The sequence below is a fragment of the Zalophus californianus genome, chromosome 2 (genome assembly GCF_009762305.2).
Source record: "Zalophus californianus isolate mZalCal1 chromosome 2, mZalCal1.pri.v2, whole genome shotgun sequence".
In the NCBI taxonomy this organism is placed as follows: Eukaryota; Metazoa; Chordata; class Mammalia; order Carnivora; family Otariidae; genus Zalophus; species Zalophus californianus.
Window position 1 is genome coordinate 61,406,635 of NC_045596.1, and position 16,491 is coordinate 61,423,125.

Consider the following 16,491-nt stretch of genomic DNA (forward strand, 5'->3'; position numbering starts at 1 on the left):
GGAAACTGGAAAACGTAGAAACTTTAAGGGAAAAGAGCGATTGTCAAAAGACACTTGTGAGAAGAGGTAACGTTAATCTTTAGGTTCCCCAGCGCTCTCTGCAATACCCCAGGGAAGAGCCTGGAAGCACTACTGGAATTTAGCTGTTAGCAGTTGATACTGCCACAGAAATTTCAAATGTAAAAAGCATTTTACAAATGCCCGTGATGCCGCCTGTCTTCCCGCATACCCTGGAGATCTGAGCCCCACGGTGCCTGCAGGGGAGAAAGTTCTCGCCATTCTACTTTCCCTACAGCCCCAGAGGGGCCGCCTGCCCCTGTGCTTTCAGCTCTCCATATGAGTCAGGCCTGCATGCTGAAAAAGGACTCTTTGTTAAAGCTTGTCTCTTGCTGAGCTTGGAATGTAAGTGGTTCTCAGTGGTACCAATTTCAGGAGCAGCTTTCTTATGTGATTCTATTTCATTTACTCTCTGTGTCCTAAGTTCTCTGGTTTCAGTGTGGGTTGAGACCACAGGATATAGACCCTGGGAGCAGGGAGTCATGGGGCAGGAGGATTTAGGGATTTTGGAAGCCCCTCCATCAGGGGGATTCCTCCCTTCCCACTGCTCTAGGTCCACTGGCTCCGCGGGCCCCCGAGTGTATGGCTGACACACTGACGGGCCACTCTAGTGACACACTCTCCTAGCCCAAGTTTTTCCTGTGTGAACACCTGCTTTGTGGCACACCTTCTGGCACGTCCCTTACTTCAGTGCCGCCAAATGCCCCCATTTAATGGGTCCTCTGGTCAGGAAAAAAAACCCACCTGCTCTGGTCTCTCTATATTTATCCCAAAGAGGGAGCTCTATAAACACCATCACGGGTACCAGGTTGTCATGACCTCTTTCACTGAATATTTGACAGGTTTTTGTTTTGGTTTTTTTGCATGTAGACATACCTTATTTTACAGTAGCAGTGGGACAAATTACTCATTGCTTTTTAAAAAAAAAAAAGCATTTCCATCACTTTATTATCAGCCTCTCACTCTGATGATTATGTGGCAAAAGTATTTTTAGACCGAGACTATAAAGGCACTGAGGATGAATACTCTCAGGAAGTAGCAACAGGTACCATGTAGCGAGCACTTCTTGTTACGCGGGGGCCGTGTTTTTCATAGTGCTGTATTATTTTTATTTCCACAAAACTGCCTTCACACCTGTATTGCCACATTTTACACTGAAGTCATCACAATGAGTCAGGAGGAGTCAGGGCGAGAGGAGAAGACAAGGCATGCAAGACAAAGGACTGGCCTAGAAAAAGACCTGGAAAAACACAGGGAGCATGTGTACACTGAAGAAAGCTTTCGCCAGAAGTTTGATATTTTGGGATGTAAAACAAAAAGGCCCCTGCCTAAGTCAGAAATTACCAAATTTAGAGGATCGCACAGGAAGGCGACAAATCCCAGACGACGAGGCTGGGAGGCTCCACAGGGCCCAGAAGTCATGGAGGTCACATGGGGCTCTGTGTGAAAGGCTGAAGAGTTTGGATCTTACTGTTGGGCAGAAGACCCTGGGAGATTTATTTAACGAACTACAAGCTTATTCATGTGTGACAGAATTTTCACTGGTGTCACTTGCATTTACATATCTGATTTGGAAACAGAAAATATGTGAGTTTTAAAATGTTGTGGAAGGCATCTATTAGTATTTTCAGCAGAGAGTTGAAAATGCAGTTCCCTTCCTGATATACAACAACTTTTCCTAAGGGTGATTTTAAAAAACTGATGCTGGGTCAAGACTGTTCCAAGGCAGAGTACAGCCGTCTGCTAACTTTTGCAAAGTAATAGTTTATTACCTAATATTTAAAGTTATTAATAACCTGAGATATACTTCTAGGCATGAAATTCACCAAGAGTCTGTGGAAACTAGAGTCCCAATTTATTAATAAATATTTTTCAAAATTGAAATTATCCTTTGAGATCAATTCTACTTTAACATATTTTTATATGTATACATCATAGATGACGGATTATAACATTCCAAGTAAATGTAAGCATTAAGGTATGAAACCCTTTCATTGTCTGGACTTCTGTCTGAACATAACTAAAGAGTCTAATAACTAGAACTTTTAAATTATTTGCCTAACCCTGCCATATCTAATAGGCAAAAATTTGCTTCAACAGATCCCATGATTCTTTATTCTGAAGGCCAAAAGGCTTTGGCTTAGAGACTTAATGGAATATTTCCAAAGGCAAAAAGAATCTGTTGTTTCTCAGAATTGGCCTTCCCCAAGAGATCATTAAGCAACACAGATGGGCTCTCAGCTGCCCATTTCTGTTGCTCTTCTTCATTCCTCAAGTTCCAGATTTCTCTGTGGTCTTTCTTTCAGCCTGAAAGATTTGCTTCAGCATTTCTTTTAAAATAGGGTATGCTGGTGACAGTTTCTCTTAGCTTTTCTTCATCTAAGAATGTCTTTATTCTGCTGCCATTCCTGAAGGATATTCTCACTGGATATGGGATTCTGGGTTGACTGTTCTTTCTCTTTTAGCACTTTAAAATTGTTGTTCCACCTTCTTGCTTCCATGGTTTCTGATGAGAAATGCACAGTCATTTAAGTATTGTTTCTGCTATATGCCATGTGTGGTTTTTCTCTGGCTGCTTTCAAAATTTTTTTTCTCTTTCATTTTCAGCAGTTTGATTATGATCTGTGTGGGCCTGATTTTCTTTGGTTTCTCCTATTTGGCACTTACTAGCTTATTGATTCTGTAAATTTATGTCTTTCACCAAATTCAGGAAGTTCTCAGCCATTATGTCTTCAAATATTTTTTATGCACTAATCTCTCTTCTCCTTTTGGGACTTGAGTACCACAAATATTAGACCTTTTGATATTGCCCCACAAGTCCCTGAAGCTCTGTTCAGGTTGGATAATCTCTGTAGGTCTGTCTTCATTCTGCCAGTGATTTTCTTAATTTCTTAGTTCTCAGTTAGAAAATTTCCATTCAGTTAGATTTTTTGTTTCAGATTTTATTTGAGAAAGAGAAAGAGTGAGAATGAGGGGATGGAGGGTCAGAGGGAGAGGGAGAGAGAGAATCAAAGCAGATTCTGTGCTGAGCAGAGAGCCTGACACGGGGCTCAATCTCATGACCCTGAGATCACGACCTGAGCCGAAATCAAGAGTCGGATGCTTGCCCCACTGAGCCACCCAGGCATTCCCCATTCAGTTAGTTTTTTGTAGTGTCTATTTCTTTGCCAACAACTTACGTCTTCATTTCAAGGGTGTTTCTTTTACCATGGAGGAAAGTTATAAAAGCTATTTTAAGGGCCTTGGTAAGCCCAGCACTGAGGTTCTCTCAGGGTTAGCACCTGTTAATGGTCTTCCCCTGGGAACTGCTCATGGTTTTACTGTTTGTGGTTTTTGTTTTTTATATTGGGTAATTTTGTATTGTATTCTTAACATTTGGGGTATTATGTTGTGAGACCCTGAGTTCTATTAAAATCCTCTATAAAGAATGTGGATTTTGTTTTGTTTTGTTTTCGTTTTAGCAGGCAGACTGTTTAGCTTCAGACTGCAAGTTCTGTCCCACCTTTGGGTACAGATTCCAATGTCATTTCTGTTTTCAGAGCCTTTGCTGTGTTGTACAGGTCTGTCCCCAAATATGCACCATTCAGAGGTTAGTCTGGGACTTGGGTAGTTGCTTCTATCATAGTGCAGTTCTCAAAGCCTTTGCTGTGCTGCTCTAGTTCTGTCCTACACACATGCAGCTTGAGTCTGAGCCTAGGCCTTATGTCAGTTCGTATACAGAATTCGGCGATCTTCTCTCCAGGTCTCGCCTGTTCAGTATTTCCCCCCACATTCTCTGGCTCCCAGCGGCCTCTTTGCCTGGGCCTCTGGCTGGAAATACAAGTTCTCCTGATTATAGCAGCCCATGCTGTTCTGCATGACCAGGGCCACCCTCAATAAAAGAGAAGAAATAGTAGGCATTCCCCTGACACTCTTCAGGCCAGTGCCTCTGACCAGAAAGAAGGGTTTTTCTCCTGGGGTTTCCAGTGCCTGCGCCATCACTGCAGAGTGCGGCTCAGGGACAGGAGCTACTCTTGGGAACCAGGGCCAGGGGAAGAAAAAAGGGACAGTTCAAACAGGATTTTCCCCACATTCTTGACCTCACAGAGGCCCCTTTTCTGGTCTTCTTGTTTTAAAGGCAGGGCTTTTCTCAGAGTTTTGCTGCCACACCCTGTGTGCAATTCTGCACCGGTCAGAGCGAGAGCATGAAAGAGGGAGGCAGGAAACGAACCCCCGCTCTGGGTCATACTTCACATTTGGCTCCCTACCCCAACACACTGCCGTACTTAACTTGACAGAGCCCCCTTCAGAGTCCAGGGGTGTTAGTTGTGCCAAGTGGGGAGGGAGGCTGCAGTGGGTGTATGCCATCTTGGCCAAGGTCACGAGTTGTTCGCTCTTCCCCTTCCCCAGGACGTACCGGGAGGGAGACAGCTGTGGCAGACTTGCATTTTAGAACAGTCTCTGGCAGCTGTGGGGGTAGACGGGAGGCCGAGGTGGTCGTTGGGAGGCCGTTATAGGAAAGTGAGGGTACCTGTGTAAGGGCAGTTGCAATACGAGCCGTGAGAAACAGATGGGTTTTTAAAAAGTGGGTGGGGGGAGCAAAGTGGGCAGAACCTGGGGACAGATTAGACTTGGAGCATGGTAGAGAGACGAGGGTCAAGGCTGCCTCTCGAGTTCCTGGCCTACATGGCTGTCCTAACGGAAACAGGGAGGTCCTTTAGGGAAGGAGGATGATGGGCTTAGTTGAATTTAAAGAAATTCAGTATTGTTTCTTGTGTGTCAGAGATTCCTGATACCCAGAACCAAGAGACCATGCTGAGTAAATAGATCAACTTTCTGATCACAAGCCCTCCTGAGAGGAAATGAATGATAAAGAACCACTCTTGACAGAGAATGTGCCAGAGAACTTTTGAAATGGCAGCTGAGTCCCCAGGATCTTTCTGTTTTGCTCAGGTCACCCAGCAGGGGGTGGAGGTTTGATCCCATTTCTGTCACTGGGACAAAAATCACCCCTGACTTTTCTCTCTTGGATGAAATTCAGCTGAGAAAACCATCATGTGCTACTGCCTAGATCCTCTTCCATTTAAAACCAAAGAAACAACAACAAAGCCTATGGCTGAAATACCTTTATCCTTCTCATTTTTACTAGCAGGAGCCTGAACTCCACTCTGCCCCCAAACGCCAGCCATGGGGCTAGGAGTCCCCAGTTACTCTTACTTGAGATGAAGACGGTCCACCGTCAGAGGCCAACCGTGTTGGTAGTGCCGTGATTGGCCACATTGTCAGCACAAGTCCTCGAGCAGAAGGCAAAGTGGCGTTGCCAGGCAGGGGAGAAATTGAGTATTCCCCCGCAGGGGTCACCCTCCAGCGAGTGTTGTGTGTTGTTCAGCCTGTTGCCCAATCGATGTTAGCACAAAAAGTAATAATTATGCAAATGTGTACAATACTTTTCTATTTCCCGGAATGCTTGTGCAAGCTTTACTGTATTCAAGCCTCATGACCTTCCTAAAAACATTTTAAGGTAGTGATCAAAAAGCCAGGTCGTCTGGCTCTGGCAAGTTAACTTAACCTCTGTCCATCTTACTTTCCTCCTTAGTAAAACCAGGAAAATAATAGTACCTAGCTCATCGGGTTGTTGTGAGTAGTAATCAAATAGGAGAACACTTAAATAGTGCCTGGCACAGAGAAAAAGCTTAATATTTAATTATTAGCTTTAGGCAGGTATTATTATCCCCTTGCTCTGAGTGAGAAAGCAGAGGCCCAAAAGGTCAGGTGGCTTGCCCGATGGTGAGTTTTCTGTCAGAGCCTCTGCTTCTGACTCCTGGATCAGTGAAGTGGGAAAAGGCCCAGCAGGGTTGCTGCAAGCAGATGGTGAGGTGTGAGGGGAGGGTCTGTTAAACTATATTTAGAGAGAGAGAGAGAAAGTGTGTGTGTGTGTGTGTGTGTGTGTGTGTGTGTGTGTGTGTGTGTGTGTGTGTGTGTGTGTGTGTGTGTGTGTGTGTGTGTGTGTGTGTGTGTGTGTGTGTAGCAACTCACACGGGGTGACCTAACAGTTTACACCTGTTGAGAAGTTAAGGGAATAAATGTCAATGATTTTGCAAATTAAGGGTTGCTGCAAGCAGATGGTGAGGTGTGAGGGGAGGGTCTGTTAAACTATATTTAGAGAGAGAGAGAGAAAGTGTGTGTGTGTGTGTGTGTGTGTGTGTGTGTGTGTGTGTGTGTGTGTGTGTGTGTGTGTGTGTGTGTGTGTGTGTGTGTGTGTGTGTGTGTGTGTGTGTGTGTGTGTGTGTGTGTGTGTAGCAACTCACACGGGGTGACCTAACAGTTTACACCTGTTGAGAAGTTAAGGGAATAAATGTCAATGATTTTGCAAATTAAGTAGCTCCTGAGAGACTAGTATGTTACTAAAACAAACCCCTCCAAAAAGACCTCTATTGTCTCTGCCACAGCGAATTCTGTAGATAGAAGTTGGCAGGGTTTTGTTTTTTGTTTTTTTGAAGAGGTCTGCCTGGCAGAGAAATGGTTGTTTGGTACAGCCAACTTTCCCTTGTTGCCTTCAGTTATTCACATCCCTTTTAACTGCATTTTTTAAAGCCAAATTTCCATAATTTAAAGGCTTAGAAAATTTTTTTAAAAAATCAAATGCCATCCACATACACACCATTTGGTCCAGGCATGACTGATGTGACTGCTCAGTAACTTACATATCCCAGCCTGGCCATATGTGCTAATACATGACATTACAGCCCAGCAAAGAGCTTTCAGAAATCAGAACGCCACGGAGTGGGTACTGGTTTATCCCTCAGGACCCTCCCCACATCATTCCCAGACACTTTGATCTCATTCCATTCCTGCTTACACCATGAAGCCCCCGTGTACACATCAGCTCCCATACAGAGTGGCTTGCGGCTCTGCCCAGCATCGGTGTCTTTGAGAACCAAAACAGGGTGTGGTGCCGAGAACAGACGGAGGATTAGACTGCTGAGCCTGGCCCCCGGCTGCAGTTCAGCTGTGTCACATTCTTGGCCCAGGGCTCGCCCACCGGGCCATGCTTGCTTGGTAGCTACCCTTTCAGCCCTGCTGGCCTGCATCGGAGCCCGAGAGCGCTGGTGAGCTGAGTCCAACAGAAACCCCGCCCAACACGTAAGGGCAGACTTCTCTTATCCGGTCTCTGCTCATTCACAGATTGAAAATCAGCACGCCTGTCCCTTAAGATATCAGCTTCTAAGGCCACGATGAGGATTTTTTTAACGATGCCAATTAAATTATTAACAAAAGTGCTTTGAGTTCCAGAACCAATGACACAATATTAGTTTCCAAAGAAGCCATAGTTCTAGGAATGAAAAAAACACGAGGCCATTACCTTCTTTCCTTTCTACTATTTAGTTTCTTTAAAAGACTTTTCTAGAAACTACTTAAGACGTGAGATTGAAATGGATCCCACAACATTTGAATAATCAGAGGCCTTTTCGTGAGGCTGGAGCGTAGCAGTGTTGCTGCATAGTCACCTGCTTCTTTGGATTTGGTGTCGCTGGTTTTCTCTGAGAAGGTGCCATCTGGAGACACTGAGAGCGGTGAGCCCAGGAAATGCAGCCTATAAGTCCTGGGCTGACTTCATGCAGAGGTCAGCCTCTATCTGAAAAGCAGCAGTAATGACGTTTGACTTCTCTTAACTGTGTCCAGCAGGAATGTGGGAAGATGTAATAGGCAGTGTTTATTTTTCCTACTGCTTTCTATCCGAGTCTCCTTGCTCTTCTCTTCATAGGGATGGATCATCAGACCCTGCTGGGTGTTTTGCTGAAGCTCCTTAGCTGGTTCTGAGCAGGCAAATACGAGAGCTGCCAGCCAGAATTGGTGGGGTTTTTTTTGGAAAATAAGTTTTCCAGGAGAACATAAGGAAAATGAAACAATATCCTCTCCCGCCTGCATTTTTCTGGGTTCAGACTCCTCCGTTGGGGAGTAATATAAACTGTACAGCTTTTTCCACTACTAAAATTATCCTTGATTGACTCTGTCTTAACTAAACAGCTTGAGGAAAGCCAAAGATGATAAGCCATGATGAGACAGTGCAGCAGATGGGAATATTTTAGTCACCCTTTAGCCTCTGGGATTAGGCAAGTTGAGAAGACAAGCTGTCACCATGAAAGCCGGAATGTGGACATTTCAAGGACATTATGAACCTTACTTAGACTGGAAGACTGGATGGAGTACCTCTATGGCCCAGCTTCAAGATGGGCACATCATGGAGAAATAAATATTTCCCCATATCATTGTGATTATTGCATTTTCTGGTGACAAAGAAATTGTACAGAAAGTCCTCAGGACCCTTCAGTTGTGTGAGCCGAAATTTTTTCTATTTTTCCGCTTTCTTTTCCTTCCTCTAAAAATAAAGATTTGCTCTAACATCAAAAAATTGTGATCATTTTTTACCAAGTTTCCAACTGAAGTCACATGGTTTGGTTTTATATATATGCATAAAAATTTTTTTTGAGCTGGAACCATTTAGTGGTTAAAGAAATAGGTTTTAACCAAAAAAAGATTATGTCCTTTCTCCATCTGACTACCTTAGGCTAAGAGAAAAACGAAAGACTAATTTAAAAATCACAAAGTTTAATTTCTCTTACAGCAAAGTAGTAGACATTTAATATAAGTGTAGTCAAACTTGAAACCACTAAGACCTGTACTTCATTCCTTCAATTAAATATATTGGATATTTGTGTTAACTGTTTTATATGTATAGAGATTGGCAATAAAGATGGCAGATTATATAGCTCAGGCAACTGGAGACCATGGAGTGCAGTGGACAGATCATGGGGCTGACTTCTGATAAAGGTCTCAGTGAATATTCACAAGGGTAAATCGTACAAGGTAGTTGCTAAAATCAGGCTGACTTGAGTTTAGGGCAGCCCCACTGACTTGAGTTCAGTGCATCTTGGCCCATCACCTCACCTAAGTCTGTTTCTGCACCTTGTGTATGTGGATAAAATAGTATCTGCTGCACGACTGTTGGGACGACTAAATGAGATAATCCACCTAGAGTTTTGGCACATAGTAACTGCTCTAGTTAATGTAACTAGCATTAAGATTCAACTCAGCTCTCTGACGTTGGACAAGTCCCTTAATTTCTTCGACTCTTGGCTTCTCTATTTGTAAAACAAGAAATATTTACCCTACTTGTCTATGTTACTGTAGTGAGGATCAAAAGAGAGCATGTCCTGAAAAGCCTTTCAAAAGTGAGTTAACAAGCCAATTGGGAACACAGAGGTGTATGTAGTATGACAACTGAGAAACATTACGAGGTGACATAGTCAAGCGTTGGCCTATGAGGACTGCATAGATTCAGAGAAAGGCAGTTGTAGACAGGGAAAGGAGAGAATATTGTGGCCTAATGCTGGGGGGCAGTCCATACAGAGTAGGGGACCTTCAGCCGAGCCCTGAAAAGACAGGATGTGGCTGGCAGAAGTCAATCCTCCTTCCACTGACCACTCCACTGGCTAACCTTCGCTGTGTGTCTCCTCTGCGATTACAGGCCGAGCTCATTGGAAGCCTCACCCACAAGCTTGAGGCCCTCCAGGAAGCGAAAGGGAGTCTGCTGATGGACATCAAGCTCAACAATGCCTTGGGAGAAGAGGTAGAGGCTTTGATCAGTGAGCTCTGCAAGCCCAATGAGTTTGACAAGTACAAGATGTTCATCGGGGACTTGGACAAGGTGGTAAACCTGCTGCTCTCCCTCTCAGGGCGCCTGGCCCGTGTGGAGAACGTCCTGAGCGGCCTCAGCGAGGATGCCAGTAACGAAGAAAGGGTAGGTGGCCTAGCGATTTAGTTCAGTAATTTTTCCCTCTGAAGCCACATACACAGAGGGGTGCAATTAAACACGATCCCTTCTCCGGAGAAGATTACGATCTCTTTGGGGCAGAGAGTCCAATGTATAGGTTACCAGGAAACACAGAAGAAGGCATCTTGCATGCCAAGAGGTAACGCTGACACTTCAGGCTCAGGGAATACTTAGGGAAGTAAAAACACAGGTGCGAGAATTTCTTTCCTTCCTTTCTATCCCAGGAAAAAGAAGAGACAACAGCACGGTGGGGGTTGACATTAGAAAAAGAGAGAGGGACAAAGAAACTGTCGGGACTGAGGAGAGGGCGCAGGAACAGGGGCTCAAGCTCCAGGGAATCTGCCGGTGGAGTGCCAGGCTGCAGGCCCTGGGTGAGGATGCACCCTCGTGTCTCCACTGCGCCCTCTGCTGGAAGGAAGAGGACAGGTAGCAACAGGGGTGCCAACACAGGGTAACATTCAAGTCCTTCATCTTTGCCTGGCACGGTGGGCTTACACACTTTATCTGCGGGCTCGCTGAATCCTCACAACAGGCCAGCACATGATAGAGCCAGGATATGAGGGGTCCTGCTGCAGACCCCACGTTTTATTCACTAGGTTGAATTTAATTCTGTAGTTACAGAGCATTCTTCACCTGCTCATCTTTACCGCAAATACTGGGTGTCTGACGTATGCCACCAGGCTCATGGGATACAACCGCGAACAAAGCAGCCAGATCCCTGCCCGCAGGGAGCTTACTGAGAGAAGCCAGACAATCAACGGATCTGTAACTATTGTACATACATATTATGCTGGAAGGTGATAAGCACCCCAGCCATCAAGAGGCTTCTTTGCTTTCTGGCTCCTTCTCCTATCTACAGCTCTCTTTCAGTGCCATGAGGGATTTCCCAATTATTTCTCCTATACATTACATTAAAAGGGAAGATGTCTTTTTTCCAAATAGAAAAGGTCTAGATGGTATAAAGAAACTGACTGAGCATACAAGAACTTTCTGCAGCGGCAACCCCCTTCCTGCACATACCCTCCTCATGAGGCTGTGCTGAGCCTTAGCTTCCTCATCTAGAAATTGCCCAGTGGTGCCTGCCTGTCAAATCCCCAGTGCTGTGCATGCTAGGTGATGAACACCAACTAAAATGCAGGCCCCGCTCTCAAGGAACTCAGGGCAGAATGAGGAAAACCAGTGCGGTGGAAGCAGCGAGTGCACCAAATATGCCGCAACACAGTGATAAATTCAGCCACGAAACACTTCTCAGGTGTTGGTGGGAGCCCAGGAAAGACTTGGCACATGTGACACTTGAACAGGGTGTAGGAGAATTTCTTGATTCTACACAGACTAAGAGGGGAGGGCTTCACCATTTAGAGGGAATGTCATGGACAAAGTCAAGAAAGACCATGGCATGTTCTAGAACCATACATAGATGATTGGTGATTATAAAACAGAGTGATTGCTTGGTTTTAAAAATCACAAGTTACAGGAAGTATTAGGAAAGTGTACAGTCAGGGAACTCACAGGAAGTAGAGGGTTCAGTCAACCGGGGTAAGCAGAGGAAGTTCAATGAAGGTGCGGGAAGGAGTAAGGAGGACCAAGAAGAGATAATGAAGCTCCCTGTTCCTTCCTCCAGGGTTAGCGTCACTTGGAGGAGGGAGTCCTTAATTAGAACTCTGTGTCTGTCCTACAGCACTGAGGCCTTGGTGAGCTAATGTAGCCCCCACTACCTGGCAAGGAAGGAGCCAGAGATAGGGGCCTCAGGTTCTCCCTCCCTCCCTCCCTCCCTCCCGTCTCCTGCCCATGACTCCCGTTGGCCAAGCCCAGAGGGAAGGGAGCCCAGTTGGTGCAGCCTGCACCGTTCAGCTTCCTTGGACACAGAGCAGGGCTGAGAAGAGTGGATCTGGAGGGCCAAGCAGTATCCAGCGCAGAAAACAGTCACAAAGAACTTGTGGGTTATACTTTATAGATAGGACTTTAGCCTGTAGGCCAGAAAGAGCCATAAACTAATTTTATGACCTAATCTGCCCGGGGAGGAGTGGGACTTATGCTAAGAGTCTAGCCAGAAGGAGTGAGGCTGTTCGTTTAGGCTGTTGTCATAGGGATAGAGACTAGGGAGTGAGAGAGTGAGTTTGAATTAGTAAGGCGTGCTAGCTGAGGGGAACAGGAAAGCAGAAACTAAATTTCCGTTTCCTGTTTGGCCACTGGGATGGATGCCACAGGTATGTGAGAGAAGGAACACTGGTACAGTTTTAGGGGAAGAGAAGCTGTTCCAGAACGAAATTCAGCTCAACATTTAAATGTACACACACACACACTCTTGAATACAAATATGTGCATGCTCCCATGCAAAATACACCCATAGTTTTTATAATGATTAATCTTAAACTGAAAGTATAAGTAGAAATGAGGGAAGGAAGAATAAGTGGCTCAACGAATGCCAATTGTAGGATAAAGGTCATGGGGGTGGGGGGATGGGAGAGTGTGTATCAGGCTTCAACTGAATCTCTAATTTTTGTGTTTAATCTGAAGAAAATATGATAAATGCTCCTGTTAAGAACTGGCACAGTTAACGATGGGTACACAGGTATTCTACTATTCTCTATACATTTCTAATGTGTAAAATATTTCATAATTTTTTTAAAGGTGAGGAAAAGGTTTTCACTTTTTAACTTCTCTACAGTATTTTGAAAGGTGTCTTCATTCAGATTCAGTCCCTAAGGGTTTTTTGTTTTTTTTTTTTAGTTTTATTCAAATTCCAGTTAACATACAGTGTTATAGTAGTTTCAGATGTACAATGTAGTGATTCAACAGTTCCACACATCACTCAGTGCTCGTCGTGACAAGTGCGCTCCTTAATCCCATCACCTATTTGACCCATCCCCACCCACCTCCCCTCTGGTGACCATAAGCTTGTTCTCTACAGTTAAGAGTCTTCTTCTTGGTTTGCCTCTTTTTTGCTCCCTTTGCTTGTTTTTTGTTTCTTAAATTCCACATGAGTGAAATCACATGGTATTTGTCTTTCTCTGACTTATTTTGCTTAGCATGATACTCTCTAGCTCCAACCATGTCATTGCAAATGGCAAGATTTCATTTTTTTATGGCTAATAATATTCCATGGTGTGCGTATAGATGAATGGATAAAGAAGATGAAGTGTGTGTATATTGATGGACACTTGGGCTGCTTCCGTAATTTGGCTATTGTAGATAATGCTGCTATAAACATTGGGGAGCATGTATCCCTAAGGGGTTTTTGTTCTTGAGAGAAAGTGCATGCAAGGGGGTGGGGGGAGACTTCAGCTGGTGGCAGGCAAGAGGGAGAGGGAGAGAAAGAGAATCTTAAGCGGGTTCCACACACTAGCGTGGAGCCATACATAGGGCTCAATCTCACAACTTTCAGGTCATGACATGAGCCTGAGCTGAAATCAAGCATTGGACACGTAACGGACTGAGCCACCTAGGCACCCCTAAGGGTTTTCTTTTTCCTTTTTTTTTTTTTTTTTAAGATTTTATTCTTAAGCAATCTCTACACCCAACATGGGGCTCTAACAACTCTGAAATCAAGGGTTGCATGCTCCACTGACCGAGCCAGCCGGGTGCCCCATCTGGTGTTTTTTTTCTGATTAGGGGAAGGAAGCCATGAAAATGGAGATATTTGTAAGATAAACCTATAACTTTGTAGCTTTTCCCCTGGGCATTATTATGTAAGATCTGACAGGCTAGTTCAAGGGAAGTTAAGGTAAAGACACATGGTCTGTGAACTTTTCATAAGCCTACATATGAAATAAGATTAAAGATATACCTCTTGATTTTCATTTTAATGTTTCTCAATCACTTTGGCCTTAAAAGTCTAAATGATTAAATATAAAATGAAAAAAAATTTTAATGACATTCATTATAAGTCAACATGTTGCATAAAAAGCCATGTTAAAGATTATAAAGTAAATTAGCCCTAAAGATAACATGCTACCTTACCATTGGATTTGTATAAGAAATGCTCAGAATATGGGGCACCTGGGTGGCTCAGTTGGTTAAGTGTCTCCTTTCAGCTCAGGTCATGATCCTGGGGTCCTGGGATCGAGCCCCATGTCTGGCTCCCTACTCAGCGGAGAGCCTGCTTCTCCCTCTCCCTGCCACTCTGCCTACTTATGCTCTCTCTCTATCCCTCTGTCAAATAAATAAATAAAATCTTTGGGGAAAAAAAATGCTCAGAATATGAAATCGCCATTATTGTTAAATAGAATTTCTCTCATGTTAGATTCAGAGGCCTGAAAACTAGAAACAGATTTCTTTAGATATGGGAAATGTGACATTCCCATTGTTATTTGTGGATCAGGGCAGAGGTTCTCAAACTTGAGCTGCAGAAGAATCACCTGGAAAGCTTCAACCACAGCTTTCTGGGCCCCAAGCTTTATATTCAGTAGGTGGAACAGGGCCTAAAAATTTGCATTTCTATGGTCCCAGGGTCCTGGGATTGAGCCTGCTTCTCTCTCTCCCTCTGCTTCTTCCCCAGCTTGTGCATGCTCTCTCTCACGCTCTCTCAAATAAATAAAATAAAATAATTTGTATTTCTAACAAATTCCCGGGAGATGTTGCTGCCGGTGGTCCACACTTTGAGAAACGCTATAAATGTAAATAAAATAAAATAAAATAATTTGCATTTCTAACAAATTCCCAGGAGATGTTGCTGCCGGTGGTCCACACTTTGAGAAACTCTATAAATGTAAATACTTGTAAATGCTCAAGGTAACTTAAAGATTGGCCTTTTTTTTTTTTTTTTAACCCCCTTCAGTTTTTTTATCATGGTAAACTACACATAACCTAAAATTTGCCTTCTTAGCCATTTTAAAGTGTTCAGTTCAGTAGTGCTAAGTATATTCACATTGTTGTGCAACTGAGCTCTAAGAACTTTTTCTTGCAGAACTAAAACTTTATATCCATTAAACAGCTCCATTCACCCCTTCCCCGCAGCTGTCAACCACCATTCTACTTTGTATCTCTATGCTTTTGACTACTCATATAGGTACATGTAACCCCTAAGTACTTCATGTAAGTGGAGTCACTGATTGTCCTTTTAAATCTAGAAGCCTCAAGTCAAGCTTTTACCTCATCCAATTTATGTCATCTCTCTTAAAGCTGCCATGTGACTTGACAAGTTAGAGATCTATATACATGTAACAGAAGGGTAATAAACTGATTTTCAAAAAGAGTCTGTCTCCTTACTCCAGAGTGACAACTGAAATAGAAACTTGGACTTTTCACAGCCTGGAAAAGGTGTCTCTGCAGACAGTTCCTTCCTCTGCCTTGCCCTTTGCTGATCTGTTCGTTTCGCCTTGGCAGAGCTCTCTCAATGAAAAGAGGAAGGTCCTGGCTGGGCAGCATGAGGACGCCCGAGAGCTCAAGGAGAACCTGGATCGAAGGGAACGTGTGGTGTTAGACATCCTGGCCAATTACCTCTCAGAGGAGCAACTCCAGGATTACCAGCATTTTGTGAAAATGAAGTCAACACTCCTCATTGAGCAGCGAAAGCTGGACGACAAGATCAAGCTAGGCCAGGAACAAGTCAAGTGTCTGCTGGAGAGTCTCCCCTCAGATTTCATTCCCAAGGCAGGGGCCCTAGCTCTGCCCCCAGACCTGGAGAGTGAGATGGGTCCTGCTGGGGGGTGTACTGTAAGTGGTGTTTTCCCGACATTAACCTCTCCACTTTAACCTCTTCTAAAAGACCCAACCAAAAGATCACCCTTTCTCTCAACACTATTTAATCTGAAAACTGTTTCAGTGCAAACCACCATTTAAACTCTATGGGTCACTGGGGTTTTTCTGGATAAAAGGAAAAAATTCTATCCAGGAAAAAGCCTGTTTTGGGGGGTTTTTTTTGTTTTTTGTTTTTTTTTTCCTTCTCGCCCTACGTGATTGATCTGAGAGCTTGAATGCTGCTGGGAACTTAGCCCTTTCTATTCTCACTTTCTAGTAGAAGGAAAATTAATGAAACTGTGAGAACTGATTGGAGGGCGTTTGATTGGTTAGTTTTTAACAGGCTGAGGCAACATAGATGAGTGTGTGTCACCCTCAGGAATGTATCCACAGCGGCCTTCCTTGCTTGTGGGCAGTGCGTCCTGACGACAGATATAAGAACTCACTAATGAAGGGTCTGCAACATAAAGCCTTAAAAAGAAACACACACAGAAGAAAACTGTAAAACCTTGAACATTGTTATTTATATTTTTTAAAATGAAAAAATCATTATGTTTGTGTGCTAACCACTTATTTGATTCTGTTTTGTGGTGGACGTAGACAATTGCGTTTGAGCTTTGTATTTTGTGAAAACCTTAATGAAATGAAGAATTCCAAAGATAGTCACATTGAGCGTGGAGACTTTTGTTTTTTTCTTCAACCCTTGGCTTGTTGCTCTTATTTGTACAAATATGAGCAGACCTTCTACACTCGTGTTAAAATTGCGGAATCCCAGTTTCCCCTGCTGCCAGCTGCCACCACTTTCCTTCTGTAGTGTTCCTGTTGGAACACTACACCTTGCCCAGAAGAAGGATTTGTGCAACATGGCTATCACATCATTTCCTAGTGCTTCTTGGCATTCCCACCCTGGTGGGGAGATAGAGCTCAATTTTACTAACAAG

General features: G+C 43.9%; 1 protein-coding gene across 6 annotated transcripts in view; it reads left to right on the forward strand.

Moving 5' to 3' along the window:
• Window positions 1-16,212, forward strand: part of SHROOM3 (shroom family member 3) — a 251,686-nt gene extending 235,474 nt beyond the window's left edge. For 4 of the 6 annotated variants that reach the window (XM_027598487.2, XM_027598486.1, XM_027598488.1 and 1 more), the window contains 2 exons: window positions 9,566-9,838; window positions 15,197-15,565. In XM_027598487.2, coding sequence (XP_027454288.1) covers window positions 9,566-9,838; window positions 15,197-15,565 — 642 coding nt within the window. Of the gene's footprint in view, window positions 1-9,565; window positions 9,839-15,196 lie in introns of all 6 variants that reach the window. The other 2 variants (XM_027598484.2, XM_027598489.2) reach the window with 1 other exon arrangement.
• Window positions 16,213-16,491: the final 279 nt, after the last annotated feature.